This window comes from Suncus etruscus, chromosome 9, assembly GCF_024139225.1.
Source record: "Suncus etruscus isolate mSunEtr1 chromosome 9, mSunEtr1.pri.cur, whole genome shotgun sequence".
NCBI classification, from domain to species: domain Eukaryota; kingdom Metazoa; phylum Chordata; class Mammalia; order Eulipotyphla; family Soricidae; genus Suncus; species Suncus etruscus.
In genome coordinates, this window is record NC_064856.1 from 114822558 (window position 1) to 114850112 (window position 27555).

General features: G+C 56.7%; 2 protein-coding genes across 6 annotated transcripts in view; one reads left to right on the forward strand and one right to left on the reverse strand.

Annotated features, from left to right (window-relative positions):
• CD81 (CD81 molecule) overlaps positions 1-27555 on the reverse strand; it is a 344561-nt gene that overhangs the window by 237560 nt on the left and 79446 nt on the right. The gene's annotated exons all lie outside the window — the stretch shown is intronic.
• On the forward strand, positions 16848-22297 carry CTSD (cathepsin D). 2 transcript variants are annotated; one of them, XM_049781220.1, is made up of 9 exons: positions 16849-17017; positions 18225-18384; positions 19241-19364; positions 19483-19601; positions 20017-20225; positions 20716-20838; positions 21145-21289; positions 21617-21715; positions 21820-22297. In XM_049781220.1, the coding sequence occupies exons 1-9, from the start codon at positions 16947-16949 to the stop codon at positions 21985-21987; spliced, it is 1218 nt and encodes a 405-aa protein (XP_049637177.1). In that variant the 5' UTR covers positions 16849-16946; the 3' UTR covers positions 21988-22297. The 2 variants fall into 2 exon arrangements, with proteins under 2 accessions (XP_049637178.1, XP_049637177.1); XM_049781221.1 differs by lacking the exon at positions 21820-22297 and having other exon boundaries at positions 16848-17017; positions 21145-21373; positions 21597-21710.

Consider the following 27555-nt stretch of genomic DNA (forward strand, 5'->3'; position numbering starts at 1 on the left):
CCCCCAGGTTCTCCAGGTGCTGAAGGTTTGCTGACACTTGGCCACCAGATGGCGCTGCGAGCCACAGCGGACGCAGCCGGTACAGGCCTGGGTGGAGGGGGGGGGTCTCGATTTTGGGGGGTCTGTCCTGTCCAGTGGGGGGCTTTGTCTGGGGAAGCTGCTGTTCTGGGGATCAGCGCAGGGATAGTTCACACTCTCCAAGCCCAGGGCTGCCTTTAGGGGAACCCTGTGTCCCCCACATTTGCAGAATTTCACAGACTAGGGTGGTGTCTCTTGGAGCTGGATTCAGAGGTTCCAGGGAGGGGGGCCCTGCACACCCCTGCCCCATCCCTAACCCCTTCTTTCTCAAGGGCCCTCCAAGGCCCACCCTCGGGTAGGGCCTCCAGGGCTCCCACCTCAGCTCAGCCCACTCTGGGCGCCCCCAGGAACTAGGTCCTAGGTGGGAGCATCTCTGCGCCCCCCATCCCTCGGCTGCTCTCAGTGTGACTAGAGACTGCAGCCAGGAGGGGCCTGGGCTGCTTGTTGCAAGGAGGGGGTGAGCATGCGTGAGAGTGGATTGTGTGGATGTGTGTGTCTGTGTGTGCGCGCGCGCGTGTGTGAAAGTGTGTTATGTGTTGTGGCTGCACTGTGTGATCATGTGTGTGAATGAACATGTGTGTGAAATGCACATGCGAGCGTGTGTCTGTCCCCTCATCTCCCCACACAGCAGCTATCTGGCCCTTCAGAACTATGTGGCCTGGGTCAGCATATTTTGAGGGGTGGGGGCCCCACAAACCACCTTACTGGGCTCGGACTACCGGGGGGTACTCGGCTGGACGCCCCATGAAAGCCCCTATTGGCAGTCCCTGCTACAGATGAGCCAGCCGGGGGACAGGGCACTGCCATACACCTGGGATGGGTCACCCCTCTCCCTGCTCATCTGGGTTATCAGGGAGCCCTTTGGATCACCCTCCTCATGCCGAAAGAGCCGCTGCGGGAATGACAGGACCTGAGAGAAGCCTGGGTGAAGGTGCCTGAGGAAAGTTGAGGTGAAAGGGCCCGAAGCAGGCCAGAGAGATTGCACGCAGCTGACCCACATTAAACGGTGGTTCGAATCCCGGCACCCCATATGGTTCCGAAGCCAGCCAGGAGCAATTTCTGAGTGCAAAGCAGGAGTAACCCCTGAGCACAAAGAAAGAAAAAAAGAAAAAAAAGAAAGGGCCTGAGGGATGTTGGGGTGAGGGGGGCATGAGGAATGTTGGTGAGACTGGCTCTGAGGAATGTCAGAGAGACAGGGCCTGTGGGATGTCAAGATAAAGAGGCCTGGGGGATGGCGGGGTGAAGGGGCCTCACAAATAACTGAGTGACAGGCCTTGAGGGATGTGGGGATGACTGGACCTGACATATTTGGGGGTGGCTGGGCCTAAAGGGATATGTGTGTGATAGGTCCCGAGGATCTGAGGAATTTGGGGTAACTGGGCCTAAGAAATGTTGGGGTGACAGGCCCTGAGGAATATCCGGAGGGATGTTGAGTGCTGTGGTCTGAGGTCCCTGCAGAGGGAGCCTGTGCGCTGTGGGCCTTGTCTACAGTGGCTGGGCCACCATGTGGGTGAGCAGCCCAGCCCTTGTTTCTGTCCTTGGAACCCCACTTTCCCCTCCTTGACTATCCTCACTGACAAACCTTCCCTCTGCACAGCTCAGAGGACCCTGAGGGAGGGACACATGCTCAGGGAAGGGGGGCTGAAGCTTTGACAAGGCCTGAGTGCTAGAGGTAAGGCCTTGCAAGCGCTAGCATAGGACGAACCGCAGTTTGATCCCCCAGCGTCCCATATGGTCCCCCCAAGCCAGAAGCAATTTCTAAGTACATAGCCAGGAGTAACCCCTGAGCGTCAACGGGTGTAGCCCCCAAACAAAACAAAACAAAACAAAACAAGGCCTGAGTACTAAGGAATAGGTTAGCAGGGATGTGAGGGTGCTATGCGAGAGTTTGTGGGAAAATCTGAGAGGGTCTGTGGGAGGGTCTGTGAGAAGGTCTGCGAGTGTCTGAGACTGTCTAAGAGGGTCTGAGGGATGGTGTGTGGGAGGGTCTTAACGGGTCTGGAAAGGTCTATAGGAGGGTCTGAGAGGATCTGAGATGGACTGAGAGGGCCTGAGAGGGTCTGTGGGTTGGTATTAGAGGGTCTGTGGGTAGGCTTGTGGGAGGGTCTGTGGAAGGGTCTGAGATGTCTGAGAGGGTCTGTTCGGAGGGTTTGAGAATGAGAGGGTCTGAGAGCATCTTTGGGAGGGTCTGTAGGTTGGTCTTAGACGGTCTGCGGGAGGGTTGAGAGGGTCTGAGATGTCTGGGAAGATTTTGGGAAGGTCTGTGAGAGGGTCTGAGCTCAAGGTTCTGAGAGGGTCTGAGGAATTATTTGTGGGAGGGGCTGTGGATGGATCTGAGAGTGTCTGTGGTCTGTGGAAAGTTCTGTGGGAAGGTTTGTGGGAGTATTCGTAGGAAGGGCTGCGAGAGGGTCTGAGAGGGGGTGTGGGGGTGGCTATGGACCGAGCCATAGCCTGCAGAGCCCAGCAGCAGTGTATGGGGTCCTTTCACCGTTGGGACCTGTGTGTCCTTGCCCCCTCCAAGCCCTGTTCATGGAGCGGGGGGGGGGGGGGGGGGCTTTCGAGGGGCCAGCCAGGGCACTTGGGTCAGTGAGTGCATATGTCAGGGTGTTAGGGTCCCGGGGCACCCACATGACCTGCCCAAGTAGGTGACCTCACAGCTCGCAGCACAGCGGACCACACAGCTCACCTGCACAGGTGACCCACACAGCTGACCCGCATGGCGATTCGCACGCTGTCCACACAGTATTTCACACAGTGACCTCACGGCTGATTCACACACTGGCCCGCTTAGCCCTTCTCCAGAGCCCAGCAGGGCGGCAGGACAGTGGCTGATCATCCGGGTTGAAGCTCCCTCTGCTGGCCCGACCTTGACTCCACGGCCCCCAGATTCCGCCTACACAGGCTTTAGGGCGCTGCAGCCAGTCCTGGCTGACCCAGCATCCCAACACTCCAACCACTTCCCTGCCCATCTTTCCCGGATAGGCCCCCTCATGGCCCCTGCCCAGATCCTGCCCAGATCCTCTGTGTGTGTGTGTGTGTGTGTGTGTATGTGTGTGTATGTGTGTGAATGTGTGATGAGATGGCCCACAGAACAGGTTCTACGGTTCAAGTACATTTCAAAAGTCACCAGCACTCTGTTAGAGCATCAGGGACCAGAGAAACAGTGCCGGGGAAGGCGCTTGCCCTGCACACAGCCCCATATACAGTCTTGCATATGGCCCGGCACATGAACCACACATCCACGCATCCGTGTGTCCATTATCCACACTTCTGTGGTCCACACACACATATCCATGGTACCTACACTCCCACATCGTCCATCTGTGTCCACGGCTCACCCATCATCACAGTACCTGAGTCCTGTGTCCACTCAGCCAAGGTCCCTCATCCGACCACGTGGCTGGTCCCCTCACCAAAATGTGGGTACTCTGTCCCCAGGGATGTGGCATGTTTGGGTTTCTTTGTTTTGTTTTTGCACCACACTCGGTGGCGCTCAGGGTCTCTCCTGGCTCTATGCTCAGAAATCGCTGCTGGCAGGCTCGGGGGACCCTATGGGATGCCGGAGATCGAACTCGGGTCTATCCTGGGCCAGTCACGTGTAAGGCAAAAGCCTTAATATTGTACTATTACTCTGGCCCCCTAAGTGAGTATTTAACCTCAAAAATGGGGCGTATGTTTCTCCACAACAGCTCCAGGAACCAAATTCCCTCTAGGATATTCTTTTTTGTTTGTTTTTTTTTTTTTTGTGGTTTTTTGGGTGTTTGTTTGTTTTTATTTATTTTTTTGTTTTTGGGTCACACCCAACAGTACTCAGGGGTTACTCCTGGCTCTACACTCAGAAATCGTTCCTGGGGGCCGGGAAGGTGGTGCTAGAGGTAAGGTGTCTGCCTTGCAAGCGCTAGGTAGGACGGACCTCGGGACCGCGGTTCGATCCCCCGGTGTCCCATATGGTCCCCCAAGCCAGGGGCGATTTCTGAGCGCATAGCCCTGAGCGTCAAACGGGTGTGGCCCAAAAACCAAAAACCAAAGGGGCCGGGCGGTGGCGCTAAAGGTAAGGTGCCTGCCTTGCCTGTGCTAGCCTTGGACGGACCACGGTTCGATCCCCGGTGTCCCATATGGTCCCCCAAGCCAGGAGCAACTTCTGAGCACATAGCCAGGAGTAACCCCTGAGCGTTACCGGGTGTGGCCCAAAAAAACAAAACAAAAAAAAATCGCTCCTGGCAGGCTCGGGGGACCATATGGGATGCTGGGATTTGAACCACTGTCCCTCTGCATGCAAGGCAAATGCCCTACCTAATTCTATCTCTCGGGACCCCTCTAGGATATTCTTAATACTGCTCTGAAACCAACATGGGCCAGTTTTGATAAGACATCCTGACAACGAGGAAATGGCAACAACTTGATCTAAGAACGGGTTGTCTTACCTCACCACTTAACGATACGATAAAATCAGAAGTCATCCTTTGATCTGTGCAAAAGCCGAGATCGCCATCCACAGAAGACTGACTGTGAAAATCATAACTGGGCAGATTTTATCTTGGGACCAATAAAAAAGACCCACTCTAGGCTTTGGCCTACAATATGTAAAACAACCAAGATCTCTAATTCCAGATGTCTGACTGTAACAACTGCAACTAGCAGAACTTCTGAAAACTTAATGAAAGACTCTATCCTAGGCTCTGTCCTAGGATTGGTGCAAAAACCTAGGTCACCCAACTACAGAAGACTGATTAAAACAACAGTGATGGGACAGAACTTCTAGATTAGTAAAGAAAGACTCCACCCTAGGCTCCATCCGATGACTTGTGTAAATACCAAGATTTCTAGCTACAGAGGCCTGATTTTATCATCCACGATGGAGTGGAAAGTTTCCAGACATCACAAAAGGACCTAGGGGAGAGAATAAGAACATGTACGGAGCCTGTAGTTATTCCCATGACAGTATACTTCAAGGACGGAGAAACCCTGTATCTCTTAGGCCAAGGGAATTCCCTTTCTAATCTCCCTGTGCAAAAAAAAAAAAAAAAAGCACAAATTAATTTTTTTGTTTTGTTATTGTTTGTTTGCTTGTGTTTTTTCATTTTTTTCTTTTTTGTGTGCTTAGTTTTGTTTTTATTTCAGGACTGTGGTTATTGTATGATTGTTGTCTTTATTGCTGTGGTGCTTTTCTGATTTTATGGGGGTATTTTTGTATTGTTTTTATGTTTTTCTTCCTTTTTCCCTTTCTTCTCTTAAATTTATATTTACAGCCTCCAGAAGGACTACCCATTTTTTGCTTGTTTGATGTTCCCCCATTTTATTTTTTTTTCTTTCCTTCAAACAGAAGCACATAACTTGAACCATCTTGTTCCGCCTCGCAAATTGAGTGGGGAATAATGGAGGGCACCAAGACCAAACAGTTGTATGAACATTAAGTAGAAGCAAAAAATGATCAGACTTGAGATAGCATGGAGGTAGGGCATTTGCCTTACATTCAGAAGGATGATGGTTTGAATCCCAGCATCCCATTTGGTCCCCTGAAACTGCCAGGAGCGATTTCTGAGAGTTGAGCCAGGAGGAACCTCTGAGTGCTGCTGGGTGTGACCCAAAAACAAAAACAAAAAATAAAAATGTTGATGTTAAAAAAATGATCAGATGGCCGGAGAGATAGCATGGAGGTAAGGCGTTTGCCTTTCATGCAGGAGGTCATCGGTTCAAATTGCGGTGCCCCATATGGTCCCCCAAGCCTGCCAGGAGCAATTTCTGAGCCTGGAGCCAGGAATAACCCCTGAGCACTGCCGGATGTGACCCCCCCCCCCAAAAAAAAAAAAAACCACAAAAGAAAAAAAATGATCAGACTTGGGGCCAGAGAAATAGCATGGAGGTAAGGTGTTTGTCTTGCATGCAGAAGGATGGTGGTTTGAATCCCGGCATCCCATATGGTCCCCTGAGCCTGCCAGGAGCGATTTGTGAGCATAGAGCCAGGAGGAACCCCTGAGCGCTGCCGGGTGTGACCCAAAAACAAAACCAAAAAAATGATCAGACTTAAACACCAAATCCAAAGCCAACAGAATCAATACCCAATCTACAACAAGCTAGACACAGAGGGGACCACTTATACTAGCAGCCCAGGGGGTAAAGGAGGGAGATATGGGATGCATGCTGGGAACACGGGTGGAGGGAGGACAACATTGGTGGTGGGAATGCCCCTGATTCAATGTCACTATGTACCTAAAATATTACTGTGAAGGATTTGTAATCCACTTTGGTCAAATAAAAATTATTATCAGGGGCCGAAGAGATAGCACGGAGGTGTAGTTCGAATCCCAGCATCCCATATGGTCCCCCGAGCCTGCCAGGAGCAATTTCTGAGTATAGAGCCAGGAGTAACCCCTGAGCACAGCCAAGTGAGACCCAAAAACCAAAAGAAAAAAATTATCTAAAAAAAAAGGGGGTGTATGAAAGGGGCGAATATTGCAAAGCCTCTGTGAACTGCAGATCAAAGAGAAAGAACAGGCCCCCAGAGGGCGCTCTGGGAATTAGAACTCAAATTCCTCTGGTCACTGTTTCCCTCCCCTGTCCTCTCCAGCTAAACTTCCTAATTTCTTGGATGTCTTCACCTGCGACACCCGCCCATCCTGGACTTTGCCTACCTAGGTCCTCAACTGGACACAGAAGTGCCCCACAAAGCCACAGGGGGGCCTGCCACTGCGTGGCTAGAAACGCAGGGTTTGAGGGGCACTGGACAAGCAACTTGGAGACGGCGGGTCATCTGCAATAGTTTCTCACACTAGTACACTTGGCTTTCCAGAAAACTCTTGCCATATGTGAAAGCCACAGGGACATGCAGCTGCACCCTCAGGGGATCATCCCCTTCCGTGGAGGCAGGTCTCAGGGGATAATGCTGGCTTTGTGTTGATGCCACTTGGGTTGTCGAAGTCAGTCGAGTGTGACAGGGTAGTCATGTGACGTCTGTCTAGACACACAGAGACACAGATCATTGGGTCGACCAGCCTTTGCCCTCAACTATCATGGTCGCACCAGCCCTCACCCTTAACAATGATGGCTTCCTCTTTTACAGGTCAAAGACCCACCTGGGCAGGAAGAACTTGTAGATAGGTTTGGTTTTGTTTTGATTTTTGGGTCACACCTTGTGGCCCTCAGGGGTGACTTCTGGCTCTGTGCTCAGAAATCGCTCCTGGCTGGCTCAGGGGACCATATGGGAGGCCAGGGATAGAACCCGGGTCTGTTCCAAGTTGTCTGCATGCAAGACAAACACCCTACCACTGTGCTATTGCTCCAGCCCCTTAGATAGGTTCTTTACCTTAGTTCCCACCTCACATCCATGAAGATGGTCCTATCTTCCCAATAATTACTGCAACCCTGAGGACCTTGTCTCTCTCTCTCTCTCTCTCTCTCTCTCTCTCTTGTGCTCCACGTGGTGGAAAGGTCCTCGCACCTGGGTTTCATCTCTCTTCTGCCTGATTTATATTACTTCCTGCTGTGGCCCCACCCCAGACCCACTTTCCCTTTACCGCAGGATTAAGGCATATGGATTTTCCCACAACACACATGCTCATAGATGTATGCCACACGTGTGCACAGACCAACATGTATGCATGTATGTGTCTGCATGGGCTGTCTGACCTGTGCCCCAGTGTCTAGAACATATCTCATCTGTATGATGCAATAGACAGGTGTGTAAGGTCATGCATGAGTTCATGTGTGCACAGGTACACAACCACATGCTCAGGGCATGAGGAATGTGTGTGCATGGAAAACGACTTCATATGTCCAATCCTAGACTGATGTATGCAAACATATAAGCTTGTACTCCCATGTTCACACACACCTTATCTGCATCTTTACTCTCTCTCTCTCTCTCTCTCTCTCTCTCTCTCTCTCTCTGCCTCTCCCAATGTGGCTTCTGCCACACTCTCCTCATTTCTCAGCCCTTCAGTGGGTCGGGACTGACAAACAAGGATGTGCAAAGCGAATATCTCAGAGCTAACATGTGGTGATGGCAGAAACTGGGTGCAGGAAAGGTAGGCTGAGAGCTGTGTGGGGTGGCCCTCAGTTCTGCAGAAATGTAGGGAGGGTCCAGCAGCATGGGTGAGTGAGGAGAGATGAGGCCCAGCAAAAGGGATGAGTGAGGAGAGATGGACCCAGAAGGGGTGAGTGAGGAGAAATGGGGCCCAGCAAGGGGATGCAGGGTCACAGGGAGTTTCCCTTGTGATTCCCTCCCTCCCCCTCGCGCCTATGCGGGCTCTGAGTTGCATTTTCATGGAGATTCTTTCCTTCTGGCAGAACCTTTCGTAGCCCATGGCCCCACACCTAGGCCGAGACCTCGGGGAACCACTGTCCAGGCAGGACCGGCCACAGTTCTGAGGGCACTGGAGGGCCCACAGAGACTGGGCCGGGGTCCAAGCCGGACACTGGGGAGCTGAGGAGCTGAGAGTCCGGGCGCAGGCAGGGCCCAGGCACCGTGGGCTGCCAGATCTGGGCACAGCACAGCCAGTCCCGCTTCCTCTCTGTGGTCAAACGTGACCCCGTCACCCCGTCTCCTGCCTTCAGTTCCTGAAGTTTCGCTGGTGGAAGCACTCAGCTGATGTGCCCGAAGTCACTCATGCGCTCACCTCGCCCGGTCAGGCCTTCCTGCGGCCACGCGCCCACCATGTGCTGGGCCAGGCGAGTCAGGAGCCCCGAGGTCCTCGGCTCTTCCCTGTCCCTCTCGGGCCCACCTACTGGCTCTGCTATGAGCGTGCAAGCGGGATGAGGCATTCCATAATGTGTGTGTATACACACGTGTGTCTGTGTGTCTCTGTGTGCATCTCTGTGCTCTGTGTGTGTCTGTGTCTCTGTGTGTATCTCTATGTCTCTGTGTGTATCTCTGAGTATCTCGGTGTGTATCTCTAAGTATCTCGGTGTGTCTGTATTTTTGTGTGCCTCTGTGTGTGTGTCTGTGTGTCTATGTGTCTCTGTGTTTTGTGTGTTCTGTGTATCTCTGTGCACCTGTGTCTCTGTGTGTTTTTGTATGTCTCTGTGTGTTCTGTATTTCTTTTTTGAGGGGGGGCATCCAGCAGCACTCAGGGATTACTCCTGGCTCTGTGCTCAGAAATCGCTCCTGGTGGGGCCCGGGGAGATAGCACAGCGACGTTTGCCTTGCAAGCAGCCGATCCAGGACCAAAGGTGGTTGGTTCGAATCCCGGTGTCCCATATGGTCCCCCGTGCCTGCCAGGAGCTATTTCTGAGCAGACAGCCAGGAGTAACCCCTGAGCACCGCCGAGTGTGGCCCAAAAATCGAAAAAAAAAAAAGAAAAAGAAAAAGAAATCGCTCCTGGCAGGCTCGGGGAGGGACCATATGGGATGCTGGAAATCAAACCCAGGTTTGTCTAGCTAGGGTTGGCTGCGTGCAAGACAAATGCCCTATTGCTGTATTATCTCTCCAGCCCCTCCGTGTGTGTGTGTGTGTGTGTGTGTGTGTGTGTGTGTGTGTGTGTGTGTGTGTGTGTGTGTGTGTCTTGAATCTCTTCGTGCACAGGGTCAGACAGATCCTAACTGCTGAAGGCTTTGCAGGGGTGAGAGTCCAAACATAGGGGCCCAGGGGACAGACAGGGTCCTGGAACAGAGCTGTAGGAACCTCCTTTAAACCCTGAGGAGCCCAGAAACAAAAACCACAGAGATCAGAGAGATTCTAGGTCAGAGACAACAGAGTGAGGCCTGGTTTTGGCTCTAGTCAGTCTCAGTCACGTCCCAGGCACACAGGGGTCATAGGACGCCAGTCTTGGAAGGGACAAAACTCACAGGACAGGCCTGAGCCACCAGGAAGCACCCAAGCATCGGGATTTGGGGATTCAGAGCTTCGGGAGCAGGAGCTTGTTGTGAGGTCGCAAGAGACCCAGCAGGAAAGTAGGGCCCAGGCCGGCTCCCCCCAACTCCTGAACAGGCCCTATAGGGGGCCAGCGGGTAATTCTATTTTTTCATTTGTTTGTTTTTGTTTTGGGGCCATACCCAGCGGCGCTCAGGGCTTCCTCCTGGCTCTGCGCTCAGGAATCACTCCTGGCAGTCTCGGGGGACAATGTGGGATGCCGGGGATCGAACCTGGGTCAAGAAAATGCCCTCTCTGCCGTGCTCTCCCTCCAGCCCTGCCAGTGAGTGTTTTGCCAGGCTGTGGGTTCAGGCTCCTGGGGAAGCCTTTCAAAACATGCCACTTGCCCTGGTACCCCATCTCCCCCACGCCCCAGTTCCTCAGACCAGCCTGACCAAGTCAGTGGAAACTTCATGGCCTTCTGGCAAAAATCTGTCCCAAAGGAGACAAAGAACAGCAGCCTCGCTGACCTGGACAGGATTGTGAACCAAACCTTCCCTACATGGGGTTTGCTTCTCCACCAGCGTCAGCTGGCCTGAACTGGCGACAGCAGGCCAATTTTCATGGTGCGCAGCACGGCCCCGCTCACATTCCTGCCCCACTCCCCTCTAAGGCCAGTGGATACTGGCAGGGGCATTGGATCTTACTTATAAACAAGGGCAGTACCAGAAGAGGCTGCCATCTCAGGACACAGACAGTCCCTCCTATCCTCCTGGACCTCCTATCCACCCACCCAAAACATCCTCCCAGAGGGGACCATCCCCCAGAGCAGGTGGCACGGGCTGTGAGGAGATGCCGCTTCCAAGAAGCCCTCTCCTATCCCACTGGGACCGTCTGCGCCCTGGGTGTGAGCCGGTGGTTCCTGGGGTCCTTGCGGCCCAGCATCCCCTCCTCCAGGTCAGCAGGAAGCAAGCACAGTCCCTGTCGATGTCCAGCTCTTGAAGTGGGGAGACCCCAAGCAGCAGAATGTGGCACTCACCACATCCACAGGTCACCCCACACACACACCAACTGACTGGTGGATGCCCAAAGGCCAAGCACGGAAGGGACAGAACGAGCCAGGTGAGAGCACAGCTGGGAGGTCGTTGGCTTTGCACGTATTCGACCCGGGTTCAATCCCCGGCATCCCACAGGGTCCCCCAAGCACTATAGGGAGTGATTCCTGAGCACAGAGCCAGGAGGAACCCCTGAGTGCTGAGGAGTGTGGCCCAAAAGCCAAACGTAAATAAAAAGGAAAGCGGCACCGGGGGCCGGTGAGATAGCACAGCGGCAGGGCGTTTGCCTTGCACACGACCAACCCAGTACAGGGCTGAGTTTGATTTCCAGCATCCCATATGGTTCCCCGAGCTTGCCAGGAGCAATTTAGAAAGAAAGGGAGGGAGGGAGGGAGGGAGGGAGGGAGGGAGGGAGGGAGGGAGGGAGGGAGGGAGGGAGGGAGGGAGGAAGGGAGGAAGGGAGGAAGGGAGGAAGGGAGGAAGGGAGGAAGGGAGGAAGGGAGGAAGGGAGGAAGGAAGGAAGGAAGGAAGGAAGGAAGGAAGGAAGGAAGGAAGGAAGGAAGGAAGGAAGGAAGGAAGGAAGGAAGGAGAGATACCAGACAGAAGGAGAAGGGTGTGCCGGTCCCGTGACAGGCCACCCAATTTACTGCAGTTCTCTGCAGAGCTGTATGGCTGCAGAGGCCCAAGGCTGCTAGGGGCAGGTTCTGCAAGGCTCGAAGGAGCCCGTGGAGTCCAGTTGACAGGTGGGGCCTTGTGCCCACCCAGGGATGTCAATTTGTAGCCACCAGGGCAGTCTGGGAGGGAGAGAGAGGAGAGAGAGAAGTAGAAACCAAGTGTCTCTTTATTCCCACCTTAAGTAAGAAACTTATTGCTGCCCAGGGATTGAGAGAGAGAGAGAGAGAGAGAGAGAGAGAGAGAGAGGAGAGAGAGGAGAGAGAGAGGAGAGAGAGAGGAGAGAGAGGAGAGAGAGAGGAGAGAGAGGAGAGAGAGAGGAGAGAGAGGAGAGAGAGAGGAGAGAGAAAGAGAGGAGAGAGAGAGAGGAGAGAGAGAGGAGAGAGAGAGGAGAGAGAGGAGAGAGAGAGGAGAGCGAGAGGAGAGAGAGAGGAGAGAGGAGAGAGAGAGAGAGAGAGAGAGAGAGAGAGAGAGAGAGAGAGAGAGAGAGAGAATATAGAGGCTGCTAAGGAATCGGGCAAGTTCCCCCCCCCCATGTGCTCACTGGAGCCAAGCTGGGCTCCAGAGAAAAATGGGTTCGCAGGGTGACAGACCAGTCTGAGGACACACACCAGGGGCTTTGTCCGTACCCCATTTTCTTCTCCAGACCAGATTCCCACTCCAGGCCTCTTGGTGCTAGAGTCCCCCCAAATCTCTTACTGGGGTGCCCCTGGTCCACACCCACTGCTCCGTGAAAATGTGGTTCTGGGTCCCGTGGCTGGTCTGTATCCAGAACGGGAAGGTGGCTGGGCTGGGGGTGTCCTCCTAGACTCTAGGACCAAGAGCCCCGGGTGCAGGGAACGCACACGAGCAGAGCCAAGCCAAGGCCAGGCCCGGCGGCCACTGCAGCCGGAAGGAAAGAAGGAAGGAAGGACCCGTGTTTTGGGGCCCAGCAGCCACAGGACAGGCCGGCCGGATGGCGGGGGCAGGGGCCCAGCAAGCCGCACCTCGTGACTCCCAGGGACACCGGCAGGGCAGCGCCTCTCCCTCGCCGCCTGTCCAGCTGCTGGTTTCTCAGAAATCTTGAGCACAGGCATTGAGAACTGTCCCCAGGGCGGCTGTCCACAGGGGTGTAGGTTCCCCCGGCTGTGAAATGCCTCTCTCCAGCTTCTACCCCAAAGAGGGGCCACAACCTAGTTCCAGGCCCTTTGCCCAGCTGCTGGGAGAGGCTGGCAAGATCAGGCTTCGAAGGTGGGAGGTGGGCAGGAAATATGAGGTCAGGGCTTCTACAGCGAATATGGGGGTGCAGGCAGTACTGGGGTCAGGCCCCCTCTGCAGCCTGAGGTTGCTAGTGAGGGGGATCCTGCCTTCCAGTTCCTCTGTATAGCCCCCCGAGGGGGCAGAGGAGACAGAGACTGAGAGACAGAACTCTATGTGGGTTCAGGCCCAACAGAGGAGACATGGGGCCACAGAAGGGCTTGGTGGGGTCCGCCGCTCCAGACGGTGACTCTGTCCTTCCTGCACCCCAAATGGTCTCAAGTCACTGGAACATCTCTCCGTGACCAACTGGCCCACTGGTGGCTCTGGAAAGCACCACTCTGACCCAGGACTCTCGGGACCCCCAAGGTTTAGTCCCAAGGCCAGAGAACCTGCCCCAGGATTCCCGTCCCCTCGTCCTCAGCCAGGCCGGGATTTGAGGGACAGATGGAGAAACAGGCAGACAGGCCGGTGCTGCCTCTCTGCTTCCAGAGTTTCCAATGACAGACTGACAGAGACAGAGAGACACAGAGCTAGAGAGGGAGACACCAAAACACAGTAGCCACAGTCTGAATGTTGTTTCTATGTCCAGGAACATGTGTGCTCATGTGTGTGGGCCGTGGGCCTCTGCTAGTCTGTGGCCCTGAGCTGCTCGCCTGCCTGTCAGGGCCCACACACGCTGAAACTGCTTCTGGGGCAAACATCAGGCCCTGGTGGGAGGCCCTGAGGTGTCCTGGGGCCGGGGTGGGTGCGAGGGGGAGATAGAGCACTGGGGCAGCACTTTCAGCCTGGACTGCGAGCACCCCTCCCTCCTCACCCCTGCTGCCCTTGCCTCCCGTCCCCTGCCCTCACTGCCCTTGCTGGTCCCGTGCAGCTCAGCTGACCACATTGCGGCCCGGGGCCCCAGGGTGCTGTACCCGCTGGCTCGCCTGCCGTTGGGGTGAGTCAGAGGTGAGGGGGGTGACTCAGTAAACTCCTCCCTCTTCCTGCCCCACCCCTGCCCTGCACTGCGCTAAGCTTGGGGTCTCTGAGCCTCCAGCTCCAGGGTGTCTCATGCAGGACCCCAGCCTGGCCCTGTGACCCCCCAGCACACCAGGAAGACTTTCAAGAGCTCGGTGTCCTCTGAGCCCGACACGGTTCAGGAGGACCCCAAAACATGGCAGGGCGGGGAAGGGGTGTTTCCTCAGACGAAAGGGTGATGGGGGACCCACCCCAAACCCCATTCAGGAGCCGCCCGCACCCACCCCGCACTGGGGTTTGTCTGAAAATGAGGAAAGGTTGGCAGGGGGTCAGCTGTAGGTGCGGGAGGGCGGGGGGTGTGTCAGCACCCACAAACCGGTTCCAGCTGCTTCCGCCCCACCCACCTCCTCCCTGCACCTCCCAGAGGCCTGTTCCAAAAAGTGCTGCACATTTCTGGGGGTGCTGGTCAGGGGTCCCCACAACTCTCCATGCCCCTCCCCGTGACTGCTGAGCTGGGTTTCAGGCCCTAGAGAAAAGGGCGCACATGCCTTCCGGGGGGCACAAAGCTCTGTGGGGGACAGATTCCCACCGTGGCCAGGGGTGGTCGTGCTGAGTCCCAGACATAAGGCAGACCAGCTTCCTGCAGCGTCTCTTTCCACAGATGTTTGGGGAGTTTTGCTTTCTTTTGGTTTGGGGGCCACACCTGGCGGCACTCCGGACTTCCTCCTGGCTCTGCGCTCAGGAATCACTCCTGGCAGGCTTGGGGGACACTATGGGATGCCAGGGATCGAACCTGGGTCGGCTGTGTGCAAGGCAAGCGCCCTCCGTGCTGTGCTGTCACTCTGACACGGAGACACTGAGCCAGCCCAGCTCCTGGAGCAGCGAGCACTGCTAGGCACTGTAGCGCAGGTCTGGGGCACCTGAGCACCTGTCCCCCCCACACACACACACACAGAGTGTGGTCCAGGAACATACATGGACATACAGACACACATGTACACACAGTATAGCCCATCTATACTGCACATGTGTCACACAACAGGTACATGTATCACAGCCCGTGTGTCCTTGTATGTGTGTGGTTTATGAACTTATAGATGTCTACACTGGACCCTGTGACACCTGGATGTAGTGACCACCTCCCGAGGCCGTCCCAGGGCTTGATCCTGAGGGTGGGGAGCCCCCTAGCTCTGACCGGTGTCCCCCAACCTTCCCCCCCCTTCCTCCTTCTGCTCCCCCAAGAGTCCAAGTGGGACCTGCACCCTCCCAGGTGGGCTCAGCTGAGGGGGAACAGCTCAGCTCAGCTCTGCCAGGACCCCGACATGCCCCTGTTTGTGCCCTGCTCCCCTTGGGCCCCAGCCCACAGAGCTCTCTGCTCCTCAGACTTGCCCTGACCCCTCTGTGTGCCTGACTTGGCTGGGAGGAGCAGCAGGGAACACTCAGAGGGCCGCAGGGAGGACGCCCATGGGGTCCTCAGGGTGCCCCATTCCTCGTGCCCCACTGGCAGCGGTCCTTGTGTACTCGCCACCATCCAGGGTCTCCCAGTCGGGGTTACTCGGGGTTACTCTGTCTCCAGGCATCTGCTCCGGTGGTCCCCAACCCCGTGACCCTCTTGTCCCCTCTCCAAGCTGGGCTCCCGCCTCTGCCTGGAGGCCTGGAGGGTGAAACCGGCCACCGTGCACAGGGTGCAAGTGTGCCCCGGGCCAGCCTGCACCTCGCCCTACTGGCCCACCCCCTCCCCCTGCAAGGCAGGGGCAGGTGGGAGGCGGAGCCCCAGGAAGTGTCACAAGCCCCAGAGCCTCTCCAAGGAGGCGAGGGGTCAGCGGGAACCCTCAGCTGTGCACCGGGGCAAGCACGAGGCCTCGCCCAAGGCCACCCACTCTCACCTCTGCACCCCCGGGGCAGGGAGCAGGGGGGAGGGGGCTCTGCTCAGAGCCTGTGGGGGGCCCAGCGGCAGGATGTGGCAGAGATAGCGGCTGATCCCACAGCTTAGGGGAAGCGGCTCACGGTCCCACATGGGCTCCGGGCCTTCTCCCAGCAGGACACCAGAGCCTGCCAATAACTGAGCCGCCCACAGTGACACGAAGGAGGCGCCGGTCCCCCTCCCCCTGCACCCCAACTCTGCTCCTGCTGAGCCCTGGGGTTCAACTCTGTGTGACTATTCCAAGGACTCTGGGGACCCCCACAGACCGCACACACACACACCTATGGGCCCAGGCAGGCCTCATCCACCACCTTCCAGCACCTTTGTGACTCCAGCTTCTCCCCTCAGGGCTTGAGTGGTCACCCATGGGAGTGATGCCCCCCTCCTTGTCAACACCTGGGCGAGAGGCGCCATGGGGTGAGTGGAGAGTCTCACATGGGAGAGGCCAGATGGGAAAGATGGGGTGTGGAGACTCCTTGAGCCCAAGAGTTTGGGGGAAGCGGTGCCAGCTGCAGCTGAGGCTGGGGGGCCCCCAGTGGGGCCTTTTCAGGGGCGCCTGGGAGCTCCTCAGAGCCACCAGAGGAGTCAAAAAAGGGGCGTTCTGGAGCGGGAGAGATAGCATGGAAGTAGGGTGTTCGCCTGGCATGCAGAAGGACGGTGGTTCGAATCCTGGATTCCCATATGGTCCCCACTAGAGCCTGCCAAGAGTGATTTCAGGAGGAACCCCTGAACAAGGCCGGTGTGACCCAAAAAAACAAACAAACAAACAAAAAGTGGCGGGGTCCTGGGGTGGGGGTGCAAGCAGATACTGGAGATTGCCCGTGTGCAAAGCCCATCAATCGGCGTGGCATGTGGGAGCCGGAAGGGGGCCCCCAAACCAAACCCTCTAGAAGACCCAGAGCTGCTTGGGGCTTAGGGCGGAGAGGGCAGAGGCAGGGGGCGTGGCCAGAGCGATCCGGGGGCGTGGCCGAGCAACGAGTGGGCAGGCCTATACAAGAGAGTGGGCGTGATCACGCAAAACAGGGGCGTGGCCGGGTCGAGCGCGGCCGTGCCCGAGCGTGGCGAGGGCGTGGTTACGGACGAGGCCCCGCCCACACGGCCCGGCCCCCGGCTCACGTGACCCGCCCGGGGCAAACAGCGCGTCACGTGACCCGGCCCAACTGCGCCGTCATCGCGGCTATAAGCGCGCGGCTTCCCCGGGCCCCGGTTCTGCTCCTTCCCGGCCGCCGCCGTCATGCAGCCTCCCAGGCTCCTGCCGCTGCTCGTCCTCGGCCTGCTGGCCGCCCCCAGCGCCGCCGTCATCAGGTGAGGCCCGCAGCGCCCCCGGGGGACCCCGCGGCCCGCCTCAGGCCGCGCCCCTGCGGCCCGGCCTGGGCAGGCAGAGGAGGCTGCAAGGACAAGTGTCCAGGTCGGGCCCTTGCAGGACACAGAGGCGCCCGGGGAGCCCAAGGCTGCGCCTCGGGGCTCCTTCCTTCCCTCCCTTCTTCCTTCCTTCCTTCCTTCCTTCCTTCCTTCCTTCCTTCCTTCCTTCCTTCCTTCCTTCCTTCCTTCCTTCCCTCCCTTCTTCCTTCCTTCCAACTGCTTTCCCCCGAGCCACTCCCGAGGCGTCCAGGGCCCTGGGGACGAGCCCAGCTGGGCCTTGGCAGGTTCCCTGGTTGCATCTCGGCCTCCTGCCTGCCTCCCCGGGGCCTGGCTGGTAGCCTGCTGTGGGCTTCTCCCTCCCCGGTGGCGGGGCTACCCCCTAGCGACCCCCCAAAAAGAAAGGGCGCCTGCTCTCCCTCCACCCGCCCGACCTCTGACCCCTGCCCCTGCCCCTTCCTGCCAGCCTCGCTCCCTGGCTCGCTCCTGCCCGCCCGTGGGCAGGTGGGTGAGGTCATGCTGGGGTCCGGCCGGTCGGGTGAGCCCGGCCAAAGGACTTCTCCTAGGCCGTGGGCGGGTGACGCACCGGCCCCCTCCCACTGGCCTTCCCCCGGGGCTGGGTGCGAACCTGGAGCTTGTGGGCTGCATCCCCACGAGCCTGCTGCGTCCAGGGGCACCTGCACCTTTCCTGGTGGAAAGGCGGGTGTGGCCGCCACCCCCTAAGCAGGAAGCCGGGCAGCCCACGGCTCTTAGGCAAGAGCCCCCTTCCTGCTGGGCACGCCCTTCACCTGCCAGGAACTCTGGCTCTGGGGGTTGACACCTGCCCAGGTGCGACTGGAAACAGGCCAGAGGGCCCCCTGCTCCACCCTGGACCCGAGTTCAGTGTCTCCCCATGTGCCCTGCCGGTGCTGGGCCAATGGGGCTGGCTGTGCCCATGACCATATCGAGGTACTGCAGTATTGACCACGGTGCCATAGGGACGAGGCGTGTCCAGGAGGCCTTAGGCAGAAGTGACAGGGTGCAGGGTGACAGCCACCCACGGAACACTGGGTTGACCGGCTGGCGGTGCAGCTGGAGGGTCAGGCCGATGTGGATTTGGGGTTGGATTTCTCCAGGTCTCTGGCAGCTAACTCTAGTTAGCTTCTCCCCACAGAATCCCCTTGCACAAGTTCAAGTCCATCCGCCGGACCTTGTCCGAGTATGCAGGACCCGTGGAGAACATGATCGCCAAGGGCCCGTCCACGAAATACAATCTGGAGGGCCTGGCCATGAGCGGTGACCCAGTGCCCGAGATGCTCAAGAACTATATGGATGTGAGTGCTGCTGCCAGAACCTGGGGACCAGCCTGTGGCCATTGGCTGGCCCTGGGGATGGAGCTTCTTCTGGCCCCACCCCTGGCTGCTTTGTCTGGGAATGGTTGGAGTGCGGGGGGGGGGGGGGGGGTTTCGGATCCTCCTAGCCAGGCTGAAAGGGGGTCACCTGCCCCCCCCAGGCCCCGTCCATAACCTGCCCTGACTCACCCACTTTCCCTTGATGGGAGAACATTCTGGAAGCCATGGCCCCCAGGAGCCTGATCGGGCCGCTGGCCACCGCCTCGGGCAGCCCCACCCCTGGCCTCCTGGGTGGCCTCTATTGCCTGTGCTAGGAAGTTGGCCCCCCTGTGCCAGGAAGCTGGCCCCATGGCTTCATGTGACTGCCGGGAACTGGTGACTGGCTGCTGCCTTCTCCCCCTCCCACCCCTGTGCTGTGACATTTGCTGAGTCACTGCAGCCCCTTCTGGGCACTTCTGGTCAGGCCTGAGTCCCAGCAGGTCACCGAGTGCCCAGAGAGGCTCCTGGCAGGGCCAGAACTGGCATCCCAGACCCAGAGCTGCCGCATCTTGGGACCTGTAGGAAGGCCCCTGCCTGGCACCCCTGAGACAGCCCCGTAGTGTGCAGATGTGGAAACTGAGGCATTGCCAGACTCCAGGGCACAGCCCCTCTCCTTGGCCACAAGCTCCTTGGGGCATCGTCCCTCCCTGGCCCTGCATTAAGGGGTGCTCCCTCCTGCCGGGTTTCATCTCTCTGATGGGGGGAGGCACCAGGACGCCCCCTCCCCAAAGCTGCTACCCAGATACAAGGACTCTGGGCCTCCGCTCAGTCCTTCCCTCGCTGCACCCCCCCACTCCAGGCCCAGTACTACGGAGAGATCGGCATCGGGACCCCACCCCAGTGCTTCACGGTTGTGTTCGACACGGGCTCCTCCAACCTGTGGGTGCCCTCGGTCAAGTGCCAACTGACAGACCTCGCCTGCTGTGAGTCTCAGCCCCGTGTGCAGGGGTGTCTGGGGACGGGCATGCTCTGAGCTGTATCTCCGCAGGGCTATGTGGGGATGGGTGGGCACTGAGCCCTCTGAGCTGAGTCTCCTCACAGGGGTGCATCACAAGTACAATGGCAAGAAGTCAAGCACGTACATGAAGAACGGCACCACCTTTGAAATCCACTATGGCTCGGGCAGCCTGTCGGGGTACCTCAGCCAGGACACCGTGTCGGTATGCGGGGGGGCCGGGCAGGGGTAAGACCAAGGGTCCCTGGGAGGCTGGAGGTGCCCAACAGGCTGAACTGTGAGGGGCAGATGGATGGCAGGCAGCCCCTGTGCGGTGGCATCTTGGAGCCCCTGACCTCCCTGGCCTGTTGGTGTTACCGGCCTTCATTCTGTTTTCCCACTAAAGACACCCTGGGAAGGCTGGAGGGGAAGCTGCCATTTGGCTAGCCGGTCCCCATGGTGGAGCCACTGGCTGGAGGGGTTTCTGCCTGTCGTTCTTTCTTTCCCAGTCCTGTGTGGGTTATTTTCTGCAAGTCGGAAGCACTACTGGATTTGTCCCACCTGGATTGGGGGCATGGTAATCTCACTCCCTCTCTGGGGTTTGTGTAATGCTCACCCTGACATTTCCCACTGGCCCCCAGGTACCCTGTCAGTCCAACCTCAAGGTGACAAAGCAGTTGTTCGGGGAGGCCACCAAGCAGCCCGGAATCACCTTCATCGCGGCCAAGTTCGATGGCATCCTGGGCATGGCCTATCCCAAAATCTCCGTCAATAACGTGGTGCCCGTCTTCGACAACCTCATGCAGCAGAAGCTGGTGGACAAGAATATATTCTCCTTCTACCTCAACCGGTAGGCGCAGGGGAGAGCCCCACCCAGCAGAGCCCTGGGTTCTCAAGCTTCTGAGTCGTAGGGGAACTCCGGGAAGTGTCCGTGACCTCAAGCCGCGTCTGACTTCCCATGTGCCTTTGCCTGACACATCCATGTGCGCACGCCAGTGGTGCCCACGTCCACGCGGAGGGGCGATAGCGCCGACCCTCGGGGAAGCAGCTCCAGCTGTACTAGGGCCCCTCACATGCAGTGGTTTCAGCGGGCTCAGAGCAGCAGCGTGGAGAGGGCAAGGGGACAGCAGGGTGGGTAGCCTGGCAGGTGACCTGAGGATGCAGGTGGAGCTCTCCCAGGGAAAAGGAGAGGCCACTGCAGCTGCTCCATTGTGTTCTCGGGCGCCCAGAGGACACTCACCCGGCCTGTCTATTCCGCTTGCTGGCTTGGTGGGATCACATGGGGTGTGGGGGCCATGGGCCCCACCCCCCTTCCTCATCTCACCCGTACCTTCCCACAGGGATCCCAATGCACCGCTCGGAGGCGAGCTCATGCTGGGTGGTATAGATGAGAAGTACATGAAGGGCGAGCTGACCTACCACAATGTCACCCGCCAGGCCTACTGGCAGGTGCATATGGAGGAGTAAGTAGTGGCACAGGTGGGGTATGGGGAGGGACTTGTGGTTTGATAGGGCGGGGCCTCCAGAGGGGTGGAGCTGGCAAGCTTGGGGCGGGGTCTGAAGCTTGGGGTGGGCCAGGTCAGTAGAGAATGTCCTTCCACCATCCCGTCTGACCCTGAGCCCTTTGTGGTGGCACTCTTGTCTCCGAGACCCAGCTGCCTGCCCTCCTGTCCCTAGCCGTTTGGGGTCCCACACAAGGGGCCGGTGACGACAGACAGACTCCAGCAACCCAGAGCCGCCAGTATCCCAACACCCATTTCCTTCCACAGGATAAATATGGGCAATGGCCTGACTATGTGCAAGGGGGGCTGCGAGGCCATCGTGGACACAGGGACGTCCCTCATAGTGGGACCTGTGGAAGAGGTCAAAGCGTTGCAGAAGGCCCTAGGAGGTATTCCCCTCATCCAAGGCGAGGTGAGCAGGCAGCACAGCCGGTCAAGCCGACTCTCGCACATGCAGGTCGGGTCACACTGTCACCCCACAGGGGTGGCCCTGGCACTCACTCTCATCTCTTTTTTTTTTTTTTTTTTTTTTTTTTTTTTTGGTTTTTGGTTTTTCGGGCCACACCCGTTTGATGCTCAGGGGTTACTACTGGCTACGCGCTCAGAAATTGCCCTGGCTTGGGGGGACCATATGGGATGCTGGGGGATCGAACCTCGGTCCTTCCTTGGCTAGCGCTCGCAAGGCAGACACCTTACCTCTAGCGCCACCTTGCCGGCCCCTCACTCTCATCTCTTGCAGTGCATGATCCCCTGTGAAAAAGTTTCAACGCTGCCAGAAATCACGTTCAACCTGAAAGACAAAGAGTACACCTTGAAGCCGGATGATTATGTGCTCAAGGTACACGGGGCCTGTGGGACAGCTGGGAGGGCCCAGAGGTCCTGGGCCGGGTCTCTCCTGGCTGGGTCGCAGCTGACTCTGAGCGGTACTGTTTGGCCTCACAGGTGTCCCAGGCGGGCAAGACCATCTGCCTGCTTGGTTTTATGGGCATGGATATCCCCCCGCCCGCCGGGCCACTCTGGATCCTGGGTGACGTCTTCATCGGCCGCTACTACACAGTCTTCGACCGTGAAAAGAACCGGGTGGGCCTGGCCGAGGCCGCGAAGCTGTAGGAAGCTCCTGTCGTACTCACAGCCACACTCACCACTGCTGCAGGGCCGGACCCTCGCGCCACCAACGGGCCGTGGAGCTCCTGTTTCTTGCTGAGAGGGCCTCCAACACAGCCCAGGCGCTGCCCGGCCCTCGCACCTGGCCCTGGGCCTCGTCTTGCCCAGCTCCCAGGATAAGCCGAGCTGCTGCTCAGCCTCTGGGGTCACCTCGCCAGGGCAGGGCTCACGATGCTGCGGGGTCTACCCTTCTCTGCTGCCCACCTCTGCTGTGGCCAGACCAATGCTGACGGAGAAATACAATCTCGGGCACAAGTGTTGCGTATTTTATACCAGGGGGAGGGGTTTCCCGCCATCCTCACCCAGGGGTACCCGGATCCCCACAGCCAGGGTGCGGACCCAGACACACTCCCTCCCTGATAAGAAACCAGGTCTCATGCCTGTACCAGGGACCCAACTCCATACATCACACTGAGGGTGGTCCCCTGTAAAATCACCTCACGCACCGTATCTCCAACCCCGGGTGAACGAGTCTGAATCAGGGTTGCGCATGAAATAATCCAAACCAGGCTGAGAGTAAAACACAGGCAGTCTGGCAAGCTACCTCTTATGGAGAGTGGAGCTGCCTACCATAGAATGGCTTTTGTTTTTTTGTTTTGGAGTCACACCCAGTAGCACTCATGGGTTACTCCAGGCTCTGCGCTCAGAAATCGCTCCTGGCAGGCTGGGGGGGGGGGGGCGGGGGGGGGGAGGGACACGGACCATGTGAGATGCCGGGGTTCGAACCACAGTCAGTCCTGTGTGGGCTGCATGCAAGGCTGTGCTATCTCCTGCCCCAAGAAAGGGCATTTTTATTGAGTATCACCCCCCCAGGTGGGGGAGTAAAGACAGAGCTAGTTCCGCCCAGGTTTACATGTAAGACAATCTGTTTTGGCGTAAAACCAAGTTGTAAGCAAACATACAGAGGAACCAGGGATGATCTTCGTTTTGGGTGAAATAAAGTATAATCTAACAGTCCCCTAGACCAGGCACCCTGCAGGACCGCCCAACTCAATTCAACATGTAGGGGACCTGACACCCATTTTTCTTTAGGGTCCCCAACCCCAAATTCCACAGGGGATCCCTGGCCCCATTAGCGCCTGTAGGGTAGGTCTTCAACAATCCACCACATGTAGTTGGGACCCCTCTGCCCTCCTGGAGACCCTAGACGCTTTATAAGGGAGACCAAGGCCCTCCCAAGTTCCCACATCACATTAGGTCCATGGCCCACATGCAGCTCCCCATGACCCCTTGAAAAGTTGGGGCTTGGTCAGGAGCAGCCGCTGCTCCCTTGCACTCTGTTTGGGGGCCCAGTGAGTCTGCTCTGGCATCTGGCCAAGGGCCAGGGACACCTCCAGGGGTGTCCTGGAGGTGGGATCCAACTGTAGGTGCTCTGAGCATCCAGGGGCTTGTCGCCACTGGGCAGGTGTGGGAAACTGGCACCAGTTGACCTCAAGGTGTGGTCTGCGGTGGAGGAGCATGGCGGGGTGCAGGGACTCCTGTGATTCTCATCCTGGATCACCCCTCGGGCCACCTCTCTGACCCCATCAGTGCTTCTGCCCTAGGCTGGGCCCCCACAAACCTACGCAGATGGTCACAGTGGGACAGGCCCCCAAATGGCCAGTGGTGACTGTTAGAACCTGGAGTCGAGGGATGAGACCAGACAATTAAAATAAAGCAAAACTAGGGGCCGGGAAGGTGGCGCTAGAGGTAAGGTGTCTACCTTGCAAGCGCTAGCGTAGGACGGACCGCGGTTCGATCCCCCGGTGTCCCATATGGTCCCCCCAAGCCAGGGGCGATTTCTGAGCGCATAGCCAGGAGTAACCCCTGAGCGTCAAACGGGTGTGGCCCAAAAACCAAAAAAATAATTAATAAATAAATAAATAAAGCAAAACTTTATTCCATCAATCAACAAGCTATAAACAGCAGGAGGTGACAACCGCAGGGGTCACAAGGCAGGTTATAGAGGGCCAGAAACTGAGCCCTTAAATGGAAACTGAGCCTTGTTAACCTCGAATGGCTACTTAACTTTGGGTTAACGAAATGGAGTCCCTTCAGCTCCAGGCATCCCATTCCCTCTTTTCTTGGGCCTGAGTGAAATCTTCGACTCTCCTTGAGGTCCCTCCTCCTTGCATCCTTGTCCCTACCTACTGACATATGCTGGGACCTCAGCCCAAGCATCTGCTTTTGTATTGTTTGGGGGCCACACCCAGTGGCGCTTAGGGGTTACTCTAAGCTCTGTGTTCAGAAATCCCTCCTGGCAGGCTTGGGGGACCATACAGAATGCTGGGACTCAAACCCAGGTCTGTCCTGGGTTGGCCTCGTGCAAGGCAAACACCCTACCGCTGTGCTAGAATCACTCTGGCCCCAGCACAAGCATCTTAACTGCATTTATGCACGCCTCAATAAAACGGGTGAGATCAGGGGCCGGAGCGGTGGTGCGGAGCAGTAAGGCATCTGCCTTGCCAGTGCCAGCCTAGGACGGACCGCAGTTTAGTCCTCCAGCGTCCCATATGGTCCCCCAAGCCAGGAGCGATTTCTGAGCACATAGCCAGGAGTAACCCCTGAGCGTCACCAGGTGTGGCCCAAAAAGCAAAAACAATCAAACAAAAAACCGGGTAAGATCAATGGAGCATAATCAGAACCCCAAACAAATCACGTAAGTCAAAGCTTCGGAGAGGGATCTCTGGGGTGACAATTGGACCCACAAGCCTCCACCCACAGTCTGGGTAAGAGTCCAAGTAGAGTCCAAATGGAGGTGTTCCTTTCAGCCAGGCATCCCACGGTCACTGCCATCAGCAGAAGCATCAGGATGATTTGCAATCCGCCCTGGTTCTGGGAGCCGAGTCAGCTGAATCTGGACAAGTGACTCCCCATCTCAAGGAACAAGGCCGTTCCTGCGTCTTCTTCGATCCTGCCATTTTAACAGCTGTTAGAGTGGAGAGACGATAACATAAATCCTAGAATCCAGTTGCCAGTAGAGACGGGCTGTGAGGGTTGTTGCCCTCCCTTCACTGGGGCTGACCAAAATGCCTCCACACCTACTGGCTAATTCTTTTACCCTTAACATCACAGGGGAATGTTTTTGTTTTGGGGCCACACCCAGTGATGCTCAGGGGTCATTCCTGACTATGTGCTCAGAAATCGCTCCTGACTTGGGGGACCATATTCCTAGGATGAACCCAGGTCTGTCCTGTGCAGCCGCTCGCAAGGCAAATATCCTATTGCTGTGCTATCGCTCTAGCCCCTACCCGGGGGATGTTAAAACCACAATTTTTGCTCCTCCTTTCCTTCCACCACCCAGCCTCTAAATGTTAGTGTCTGCTTCATTGCAGCGTAATTTCCAATTCAAGTCAATGGCCTTAGCTAGTTGAGTTCCTGTGGCCCCTGGTTACCCTTCCCCAACTTCCTGCCTATCTCATCTGGAAGGTGAGAGCCTCCCACAGCTGGGATGGGTCTGTGGTTGGTAATGAAGAGGTTGCCTAGGGGAGGGGAGAGGCTGATGCAGCCAGGAGGAGAATGGACACAGGAGGGATGCAGAGCAGCAGGAAAGAGGCTGCTTAGCTTAGAGACCATGTGAAAATAGCACATGGCGATTAGGGTCTTGTATTAAAGCGGGATTTCTCCTGAAACTTCAACTGACTGCCTGTGGATCATTTCGTTGCCGTTACCCTGATACCTACAGACCCTCTGTCTGACGGGGCTGCAGGAGCCGGGCGGGCCAAGAAAGGCCCCATCACCATTCAATGCTAGGACTCTATTATTAATAATTAATACAACAGGGGCTGGAGAGATAGCATGGAGGTAAAGTGTTTGCCTTTCATGCAGAAGGTCATTGGTTCGAATCCCAGCATCCCATATGGTCCCCCGTGCCTGCCAGGAGCAATTTCTGAGCATGGAGCCAGGAGTAACCCCTGAGCACTGCCGGGTGTGACCCAAAAAAAAAAAAATTAATGCAACAGCCCCTCTTGCCCTATTTTCCTGCAACTTTCCTGCTGACCTTCACATTTTTCCTAGGGATATCACCCCCTTAGAAGTCATCAAGGCTGGGCCGGAGAGATAGCACAGTGGTAGGGCATTTGCCTCACATGCAGCCAGTCCAGGACAGACAGTGTTTTGAATCCTGGCATCCCATATAGTCCCCCAAGCCTGCCAAGAGCAATCTCTGAGTCAGGAGTAACCCTTGAGCACCACTGGGTATGACCCAAAACAACAACAACAAAAAAAATAAAAGTCATCAAGGAAAGTGTGGGCAAAGGTTCGTCTGTAACTTCTTCAGGCTGGCAAAGGACTGTAGGATCTACCTATGAGAAGGGGTGAAATCTAAAACGGAGGGAGCTGGAGCGATAGCACAGCAGTAGGGCATTTGCCTTGCACACAGCCAACTCAGGCCAGACCCAGGTTTGATCCTCAGCATCCCATATGGTCCCCTGGCCTGCCAGGAGTGATTTCTGAGTGCAGAGCCAAGAGTAACCCCCAGTGCCACCTTGTGTGCCCCCCAAAAATATTAAGAAGGGGTGAAACATCATGTTACCTTAGCTCTTAATGAGAGTCTAAGCAATTGACTGGTTCAGGTTTGCAGTTATCAACATCTGAAAATGATCAGATCAATTAGATAAAGGAATCAGGCCCTGGTGCAGCAAATGGTCCTATGTATCCTCGGAAGGAAAGATCAGTAGAAGATGCTCTCTCCAGGACTGGTGACACAGAAGTTAAAGCAACAGAAACCAAAGCATCATAGAGCTTTTGCCGCCTCAGAAAAAAGCTTTTCTTGTTGTTGTTTTTGTTTGTTTGTTTTTGGGTCACACCCGGTGGCATTCAGGGATTACTCCTGTCTCTGTGTTCTAAAATCAGTCCTGGAAGGCTTGGGGGACCATATGGGATGCCAGAGATTAAACCCAGGACCTGCGCCGGAGAGGTAGCACAATGGTAAGGCGTTTTGCCTTGCATGCAGAAGGATGATGGTTCTGATGGTTCGAAACCCGGCATCCATATGGTCCCCCCGAGCCTGCCGGGGACAATTTCTGAGTGTAGAGCCAGGAGGAACCCCTGAGCGCTGCCGGGTGTGACCCAGAAACAAAACAAAAACTCAGGACCATCCTGGGTCCGCCGCATAAAGGCAAACTCCCTACTGCTGTGCTGTATCTCTGGCCTCCAGAAAAAGCTTTCTAGTGCTATACAGGTGTTGCAGGGAGAGGAGGCCCAGGACTCCTATGAGGTTCAGTCACAGCACATAAAACAGAGATCTGCTTCTCCTATTGTTCTGTTTACTGCCTTGTTGATTTTTCCCTTGTAAAGTCTGGCTTCTACTTTCCTAGTCAGACTAGCGATAGCATGTACAGCTCTTTGTTGTTGTTGTTGTTGTTTTGTTTTTCGGGCTCAGGGGTTACTCCTGGCTAAGTATGGGATGCCGGGGAATCGAACCGCGGTCCTTCTTGGCTAGCACTTGCAAGGCAGACACCTTACCTCTAGCACCACCTTGCCGGCCCCATAGCTTTTAGTTCCTTCATGACCAGTCTACTACAACCAGCAAGT

Coding starts and splice junctions, on each gene's coding strand:
- CTSD (XM_049781220.1), top strand. CDS start 16,947: ATGCAGCCTCCCAGGCTCCTGCCGCTGCTCGTCCTCGGCCTGCTGGCC. Junction 19,602..20,016: donor TCAGCCAGGACACCGTGTCG/GTATGCGGGGGG, acceptor ACTGGCCCCCAG/GTACCCTGTCAGTCCAACCT. Junction 21,716..21,819: donor CGGATGATTATGTGCTCAAG/GTACACGGGGCC, acceptor TTGGCCTCACAG/GTGTCCCAGGCGGGCAAGAC.